The sequence below is a fragment of the Sceloporus undulatus genome, chromosome 1 (assembly GCF_019175285.1).
Source record: "Sceloporus undulatus isolate JIND9_A2432 ecotype Alabama chromosome 1, SceUnd_v1.1, whole genome shotgun sequence".
Classification (NCBI taxonomy): domain Eukaryota; kingdom Metazoa; phylum Chordata; class Lepidosauria; order Squamata; family Phrynosomatidae; genus Sceloporus; species Sceloporus undulatus.
Genome location: NC_056522.1, coordinates 166,173,122 through 166,182,905, shown reverse-complemented (window position 1 = coordinate 166,182,905; position 9,784 = coordinate 166,173,122). Strand labels below are relative to the sequence as shown.

General features: G+C 39.6%; 1 protein-coding gene across 5 annotated transcripts in view; it reads right to left on the bottom strand.

Moving 5' to 3' along the window:
* HDAC4 (histone deacetylase 4) overlaps window positions 1-9,784 on the bottom strand; it is a 120,546-nt gene that overhangs the window by 39,559 nt on the left and 71,203 nt on the right. For all 5 annotated transcript variants that reach the window (XM_042446199.1, XM_042446209.1, XM_042446227.1 and 2 more), the window contains one exon: window positions 8,292-8,478. In XM_042446199.1, coding sequence (XP_042302133.1) covers window positions 8,292-8,478 — 187 coding nt within the window. The remainder of the gene's footprint in view (window positions 1-8,291; window positions 8,479-9,784) is intronic.

Sequence of the window (9,784 nt, the reverse complement as noted above, 5' to 3'; positions counted from 1 at the left end):
ACAAACTATTATGCTATTCCAGAAATAATCACCTTTAGAATATACCATACTTGCTTTTGTTGCTTAACGTGTGATTAGGCATGATGTTAAATACATGGCATTTAACAGAGAACAGGTAAAAAAGTGGTCAATTCACCATTATTTTTGATACTGTACGAATCTTGTAACTTAACGCTATAGCACGTTTACATTTTCTAGAGCATTCAGGGAAAACATGTTAAAATTTTCCCAAATCTAATCCAATACACCACACTTCCTATTACCAACTAATTGTCCAATGTCAGCCTATTGTTACCAAATGCACCCTCCCTAGTAAGATATAATGTGCTTTCTGGCATAGCATAAAAAGGCTAAATTTACCAGGCAAATAAGTTACCACATTAAAAAGAAAAAGAAATGAGATCATGAAAAAGAAAACCAACTGTCCTAAAAACATTTGGCCCGGTAGAATTAGTATATTCATTCTTGTAAAAAAAAATAATGATAAATTCCTCAGCCTATGCAGTGGAGCTTACTTAATATGTTTTTATGTCACTCAAGCTTGTCTCATTCAGATGTTTTAAAAGGAAAAAAACCCAGCTTTGTGGCATGTTGGGAAAATGGCAACTGTAACAGTAACAGGTTACTTTGGAACTGTAACGTAACAAATTAAGCTTTTTTAAAAATATTAAGCGTACACAGAACTGAATTATAAGCTTTTTCCAATACCATATTCAAGGTCCTACCACCTTGAAACATGCAATTTCCAAATATTAGATGAAATCAAATTTCTAGTGGCAATATAAGTACTTCTTTAATGATTTTTCTACCTTCCCAGATGTGTCCAAGATTATTAAAATGATGCACATGTTGCAGTGCCTTGTGTGAGGTGGCATATTTCAGCATAATATGAGGTGGTGGGGTGGGAGGCACACTCACAATGCAGCTCCCGGTGTGCACCCAAGAACTGGGGAAACCTTCCACAGCTGTTTTCCTGAAACTGAGTTTTAAAACAAGTTTTTATTTCCTGCAATAGATGAAATACTGCCAAGTCCAAACTCCATTCCCCTGGCAATAGCATTTGGCCCTTCCCTATGCCGGGATCGGTCCTGGCCCTGCATGTAAGGGAAAAAACACGTACGCTCAGTTCCATTAGAAGTAATGGGGCTTGTGCCTGCGGGGAGCCGTGGGCACGCACTCCATTACTTCATCCAGGGTGCGTCACATTTTTTCCGGAGCGGCTTCCACATATGCATATAATGTGGGCACAATTGTATTTTGTTTCTTGCTGAGAAAATATGCAATCAGGTTCATACTTGCCCTTTAAGACAGACTGACTATGAAGGCTTCAGAATTCCTCATCCCAAAGCACATATTCCTGCATGTAAGCTGGCATACAAACATTTAACCCAACTGTAAAGTCAATTCCTCCTACAAGCCATTTCAGAGAAAGGAATATTTAATGGCAACTGCTAGTGGAACATTTCACCTGTTCCCTCACTATATAGTATCTGAACAGCAACCTGGGAAGCTGCCTTACACAGAGATAGACTGGTATTATTGGCACTGACTGGCAGATTCTGTCCAGGATTCAAGAAAGAATTTTTCCCAGGCCTACCTGATATAAGAGAGATTGAACATGAGTTCTTCTGCAATGTGAAACCTGTGATCTACCATATAAGCTATAGCCTTTCTCCAATGGTGAAGGATGTATTAATCCATGCTGAGAATAAATTATGTCATTACTTATAGCTATATATACACTTTTTTACCAGAGGTGACTTAAAATGAAGGAGGACCCACACAGATAGAACGCTAAAACGTAAGCAACCTGCACACATAAAAGAGCTTTTCAAAACAGACGTTTGTACATCATTTTGTGTGTGGCAAACCTTTTCCTGAAAAAAACATCAGGAAACATGCTGCTATTGTAGCTTCTATAGACTGAACTGCCCATGAATAGCAGAAGTTGGACCTTGAACCCAATCAAAAAGTGTAGTTCATATATTTGAGTATTGCTTATTATCCATATAAGTTAAAGATCCCTAATATGCAACTGTGTTGACTGATGTTAAGAAAGCATTAACATTCCCTGCGGTACCCTAAGAGTTTCTTGCTGGTCCAATTTCTGTCTGTTCAGAGGATTGGTGCCATAAGTAGCGTGTGGGCTGTCTGAATGAACAGTCGTAGCTCTTCTAGAGTTGCTTTTTCTTCCACGTATACACTGCCAGAGAAAGGAAAACAATGAAATTGCATTACTCTAATTAAATGAAATCAGCAGCAATGGGGTGTGAATGTATTGTGACTGAGGTTGTATAGTATTCTCTTCCAACTAATTGATCTCAGTTGAGTTGATAGGTATCCATGTTTTTAAATGAAGTTTTGAATATTTTTTCTCAAATGAGATCATTTAATAACCATGTGTAAAATAAAATTTCGTTTTCTTTCGATGTCAGTACTATTGCACTCTAGCATAAAAAAACCTAAAACAATAATCTCTGCACCAATTCAATTGCTTCAATAGGACTGACTGTGTCAGAACGTATACAGCAAAACTAGAAACAACAGAAAAATAAAGAAGATTCTTTTGACTCAGGTGCAGGTTTATAACCACTGTTTGTAAATCTACAGCCATCAGTTAAATAAAAATGTCCTGTCTGACATATAATGTTACATAGGCTCCAGAGAATGGATTTTCAGATGACTGAATGGGGCTGCAGCCAGTAGGAACATGAAATCTCTGGTGCACACACCGCTACAGTATTCACATGTCATGACAAATCGTAGGGTTATTTGCTGAAATCGTAGCTTGATGAAATATGCAAAACTGTCTCCATTGACAGCCACAGGTTCTTGAACAGACCAAAAACCACAATCTGGACTCATGATAAACACTGGCTTATGTAAACCATGGCTGACTGTGATGTTTGATCTGCAACTGTGGCTGTGTCCCTGGCCTATTTCTCCAGATTCCCATCTTGAAACAGGAAATAATAAAAGAGCTGGGAATGAAATAAATCAGAACGGAAGATTACAAAGCACAGTTTGTTTGGTTTTCTATACCACAAAAAATCATTTTCAGCAACAAACATAATTAAGACAATGGCAATGTTTGACCACATAATAATGTGTGAATGTGCTTCACTTATGAGTGTAAATGCATAAATGTGTAAGTACACCCAGTAAGCAACTCTCTAGATTCTGCCTTGTGCAAAAGAGGCAAGTGTGTAATTTTTTGCATGCAATAATGGTTTTTATTTTGTATACTATTGCTTTCAGATTCATATAGAAAAGAGATCAATGGCAATTAATGTAAAGAGAGTTTGAATTGCAGGTTGCTCTTGGATTTCCTGTCCAACATTTCCTAATTGGATGAATTAGTGAATTTGTGTTCTCTTAAAATCATTGTTTAACTGGCTGTAATATATTGTGTTAATGTTGTTTGTTCTTATACTATATTTGTCCTAGTCAACATACAAATGGCAAAGCGTAAAAACCGATCTGGATAATTCAGAAAGAAAAGAATAAATCACACTCATACCTGTGTACACACTTAATAAAATGAATGGATACAATAACGATGAGATAGAGGACACCCTTAAGAGTGAAGGTCCACCTAAAAATCCATGTAAATTTAGAAACCTTGGCATGCTAGAAAAAAGAATTCCATCTCAGTCTTCTTCCTGCTGGGCTCATTTTACAAACAAGAATGAGAGGTTAATATTTACCCTGAATGGTCACTCTAGGAAGGCTAAATGAACAATTCATAACTTTTGGGATATTTCCTCAGGCTGGCTGATCAAGGTAGGGGACCAAAATCCCAAAATTCATTACACACAAGCAGAGCCAATGGGTGAGGATGGATTGTTCATTCAGCCTTCCTAGAATGATCGGTGCCAACCTCTCATCTTCAGGAGTGCTGAAGGATCAATCCACACCACTGGGATATACCCAAGATGAACTCTTATATACGCATCAAATTTGCAGATGACACCAAATAAGGAGGAAATAGCTAATACTCCAGAGGACAGATCAAATTAAAAATGACCTGAATAGACTAGAAGGCTGGGCCAAAACTAACAAAATGAAATTCAACACGGAAAAATGTACGGTATTGTACTTAGGGCGGAAAAATAAAATGTAGATATAGGATGGGGGAACACCTGGCTGAACAAGACTACACGTGAAAGCGAGATCTGGGAGTCAAGCACACCACAAGTTAAGATGAAGTCAACAGTGTGATGCAGCAGCTAAAAAGGCCAATGCAATTTTAGGCTGCATCAATAAAGTATAATGTCTAGATCAAGGGAATTAATAGTGCCAATCTATTTTGTTCTCTGGTCAGTGTCCTCACCTGGAATATTGGCCTGTTACAGACTGTCAATAAAGCTGCTTCGGGTCTCTTTGGAGGTATGCTGTTCAAATGATGCATGCATCCTAAGAATCCGAAGCTGCACCAAAGCTGCACTCCAGTGCTTAGGAACGGAGTGTGGGCTTTGGCGCAACCTCCGGACTCTCTGCATCATTGAAATAGCATACCTCCAAAGAGACCCGAAGCAGCTTTATTTTGGCAGTCTGTACAAGGCCAGTGCACCTATTCTGCTCTGGTCAGGCCCCCACCTGGAATATTGGTGACCCATTCTGGGCACCACAATTCAAAATGGCATTGAAGAAACTGGAGCGTGTCCAAGGAGGGCGGACTAAAAAGTGAAGGTCGGGAAACATGTCTGCATGAGGAATGACTCAGAGAGCTGGGGATGTTTAAGCCTGGAGAAGAGAAGGTTAAGTGGTGATATGATATGCTAAAATGCTTTTTATGTTGCACAGCGCATGAGGCAACATGTCGTCGTTGGCACGAAAATTTTCCACCTTCGTGACGGTAGTCAGCAGCTTGTGAGCTGGAGAAACACCTCTCCCCCTTTCTTAATGCTTTCATGAGAGTTCCTGGCATGGCAGGGGGTTGGACTGGATGGCCTTGTGGTCTCTTTAACTCTACGATTCTATGATAAGAAGGACTGCAGTGTTTCTTTAACTACACTTTGTAAATAGTTTGCCCAAAAGCTTGTCTGTCCTGACTTAAATTTGTCCATTTATAAAGCCTGATAAATATTGATGGTTCCTTCTATCCATCTGCTTTACACAGTTCCACTTTTCTTTTTCTTTTTCTTTTCTGTACTCTTACCTTGCTCTGGGACCTTCCAGACCTAAAGTGAGAACACTTTTCTTAGCAACTTTTGAAGCTGTCAGGATCAAATAACCTGCTCTTTGTTTTGATGCCATAGAAGAATCCTCATCTGAGGCTTCTACATCACTGAAATCCAAATCTTCATCTCTTGACTCTACTTCTGGTACTTTCGTCTCCGTCCGACTCTTTATCTGGAATTTCATTAATTTTGTCTAAATTATTTCTTATATTAAGGTATAGTGTAAGGGAGATATGCTTTAATTTCTCGCTGTGTATTTCTTGGTTTCTCTGGTAACCTTTTGATTAGGTTCTTAAGTCTGTTCTCTAAATGGGGTGCTCTTTTCAGAAACTCCTGCCCATCCTAATACATGTTCTATATTCATTAAGTATGCATTGTCATAATTTCTGAAATTCATTTTGTAATTTACACTGAGAAATCAATTTCAGAAATTAGTATTTTCATTCAATTCACTGCAGGTGATATAGTTTGAATCATTGAAGGTATTTTGAACACTTCCCTCCATTTCTGTATAATTAATTCCTTAGCTATTTATTGCAAAGATAATGAGGTTGTTGCGAACTGCATCACTGAACTCGCTGGAACAGCATGAACAACTGTAGCCTGTGCCTAAGGCTGAGCCTGGGACACATCACAGCTAGGTAATTCAAAACTTTGCCTGACTCTTCAGCTGCACAGCTTGAGTTTAAAAGAGCACATTTTTTTTTCTCTGCCTTTCACTACAGCTTCACATAACTATGGTCGGCTGTGGCGCAAAATGGGTTTTAAAACACAGACTTCTCTCTCTGAGTGGCTTGAGAATTCCCTTAGATTATGCCTCTTCCATTCTGACTAGAATCCTCAGGTTCAATATGACAACCAAGAGGTCTGAGTTTAAATTGCCCAATTTCCTTTTCTCCCTCCCTCTGGGGAGACAATGCTGATAGGTCTTTTGCTTTCATTTTCTCTTTTTTAAATGTTTAGGAGCCTCCTCTGAGGTAATATTTTTGCTCTTGCCACCATGAGTTACAACCCAAGTGCTGATGAGGGGACTTCCCTCTGTAGATCATGCTCATCAGATACTAGGGAAAAAAATTCAGAACAGATTCAGATTCAACACCCAACTGAATTGTTGAACTATTTTTGTTTATAATATCCTGTTTTGTTGCTCACGTGCTTGAGGCTAATTGAGAAGCTTGGTATTGAACTCATCGTCCAGTAGCTTTTTTCCCTTCAATAGTGAGTGGGAAACATCCCTGTCCCCCTATTAATCTGCATTTTTTTCCTCTTTTTCTTTAAGAGTTCCCCTGTCCTTTCTATATTTAATTTCCTCCAACTAATGCCCAACTAGCTAAGAGTCTAATATTTAATTTTATTGTTATAGAAAAACAGATTCTCGGCCACCTAGTAGGCAGAAGAAAAACTGAAGGAGAGAGAGAGAAGCAGGCAACAATGATTTAACAATGTTGGAATTTCATTCCCAACCTTGACCAGTGACATGAGAATGAATATTCCAATGGTTGTGGATTGCTCCTTCAGGCCCTCCTGAAAAATGTCACTCCTTTGTGTCCCTGTGGTCTGAACTGATTCAAGACCTCATGGATAACGATTAGAAGTTTCTGCTACTAACTTATCTCCCTGTTTCTACATATAACCAATCCTCACCCTCTCCAAATTGGCAAGCCTTTTTGTTTCTTCCTCCATTCTATTAGTACAGTCCATTACCTCACACTTGCTACGAAGGCCTGTTTCCTGAAGTCGCGACCAAATGCTTGGATTCGTTCCTGCATGTTCTGGATGACTGTTTGTATTTCCAAAGGTACACTGGTGTTTCAGCATCAAGGTGTCATAAACAAGGCCTGCATCAGAAGATATAACAAATTTCAGGCTCCAGTCCTAGAGTTTATGTGGATATAAGCTTCACCAAAGACAGTGGGACTCACTTCTGCGCATAGAGATGTAAAAAAATGTGTAACTGCAGCACATTGATGTGCAATACTGAAAGAAAAAACATTTTGAAGTCAACTGTTAAATGTCATGTCCAAGTGAAACTGCATGACAACACGCTCTCTCTCTCTCGCTCTATCTCCTCTCTCGGTGTGTGTGTGTGTGTGTATAAGACGGCTGAAAGAGGGATAAATCGGTTCTAAAATTTTACAGGCAGTTGTATAATATTTATATAATATAATGTAATTTTATAATATAATATTACAACTGGCTATGCTAACATGAAAGGCAAGGTGAATGGCCATTTAACTCTGGTATTTCACTAGAAATTATGGCCACTCTGTTTAAAGAACCAAGAAGAACGAAGATGAAAAATAATCACCAAAATGCAAGACAGATTAGTGCAAAAACAGAAATCAAGTGTGACAAGGAAAATAAATTCCTAAAACACTGCTGCAGTAGACAAAAAGGAACTGAAGGCTTAAATGGAAAGTGAGTAGGCAGGTCGTTCAGAGAGTAGGGAGGGCCAAACACATATGTAATAGCCTCTAGGAGGTCCTGAATGTTGCACTGCACAGGCACAGAATAACCCTGTGGTGATTTAAAGAGAGCCCAGGATTTCCTCTGCCCCATCTAGGTTTTGCCCCTTTTCACTCGCTGCCCCTCACTCCTGGAACCTTCTTCTCTCCGAGCAAGGGCCATCATTCTTTAACCAGCTTCAAAACAGAGCTGAAGACCATCCTGTTCAGAGAAGCGTTCCCAGACATTTGCGTGATTGTCACTTGCTATCTGAGTGTTCTTTTTTCTTTTTGTTGCCTGTTTTATTGAACCATTTCCTGTATTGCTATGTGTTTTATTTGTATTATCCTATCATTTCTTAGATTGTACGGCATAGGCAGGTTTACTCTTTTATATTTGTTGTTTTTATGTACAGGGCTGTGCAAATCTACAGCGCTATATAAATAATAATAATAATAATACTGCTTTCCTCTATTTCTACTCTGGCCACCTAGCCTTTGTCAGTCATTCCAGATTCTGATTATGCTATATTCCTTTTGTGGAAAGGGAAGAAACTTTTCATGGCAACAACTACCAGTACAATTAGAAAAGTTTTTAAAAAATGCAACAAACATGGACATACTGTAGGATAATTTTAATCCTGTCAAAATAATTTTACAGTACCTGTTGTGAACTGTGGCTTGCAGGGTGGCTCCTGTACAGACATGGGGAAATTGGCAGAAGCAGGTGATGACTGGGCTCGAGAAAGTGGCCGATGCCCTCCAAAGGAGACCGGGATACCAGCAGCTTCCATGGATGCCTGGTAGTTCCTCAGCTGGTGAATGCGCTGCTGCTCTAGCAAAAGGGCCTGCTGTTAGGGAGGACAGATTGTGCAGACAGCTTCAGAAATTTCATAATATTCTTTGTATCAAAGAACAATTACTTCACACTACTCCATTTGTACTTTATTAGCCAATGCACATCAAATTAAATGCATTGCTGGTTAAGATAAACTTTTAAGCCTTTTAGTAGTGTTTCTAAAATGACATTCAAGTAATCCAAAACAACGCCTAAGAAAAGAGCACTGCTTTTAAATAGCAGTTTAATTTAATACCTTATCACAAGCCTTCAAAACAAGGTTCTGTATTTTAAACTTACATTTCAAAGCCAGGCAAGCTACAAAGTGTTGGTTATCCTTTAAAGCAGTAGTCTCCAGACTGTACTCTTTAACAGATTTTGGACTTCAATTCCCAGAATCCCAGACATGGCTGAGGCTTCTGGGAGCTGAAGTCCAAAATCTCATAAGGGGCACAGTTTGAGGACCACTGCTTTAAAACTTTTCATGGCTTGGATCCATATTACATAAGGGTTTGCCTGCTCCAGTATAATCCACCCCTGTCCCCATGAATGAGAAAAAAGTGGGAGCTCAAGCCCATATTAGTCAATGGATGGTGACATGCACACTCTAAATCTGTTGTTGTTCCCCACTTCAATCAATGGGGAAAGGCCAGTAAGAAATAATTATAACATTTTAAATAGTATTAAATTTTATGCACTAAAAATCATAAGTTGGCTATTAAAATGAGGTTTCATCATTAGTATTACAGTGGGCCCTCCTTATTCATAGACTTGCCATCCATGAATTTGAGCATCCGCAGATGGCAAGCCCATAGGGGGTGGGAGAAGGAGGAGGAGGAAGGGAAGGGGGGCAGCAGTGGTGATAAGAGGAGAAGGAAAAAGGAGGAGGAGGAGGAACTGGGGAAGAGGAAGAGCAGCGGTGGCAGGGCGAGGAAGAGGAGGAAGAGAAGAGTGGAAGCAGAGGTGGGGGAGGAGGAGGGGAAAAAAGACAAGCAAATGTGGAGGCAGTAGTAGCAGAGGAGGAGAAGAGGAAGGAAGAAGAGAAAAAGCGGAGGAGGAGGGTAAGAGGAGGAGTTGGAAGAAAAGGAAGAGCAGTGGCAGTGGGGCGAGGAGGAGAAAGGAAGAGGAAGAGAGGAGGCAGAGGTAGGGGGAGGAGGAGAAGGGGAGAAAGAAGAAGGGAAGGATGAAGATGAGGAAGTATGGAGGTGGCATCCTGTTTCTGCATATCTCAGTTCAAACCAATGTGTGGCATCCTTCCTTGCAATTGAAGACTGTATGCCTCATATTATTGAATTCATTTTATTAAAAATATTTCTATA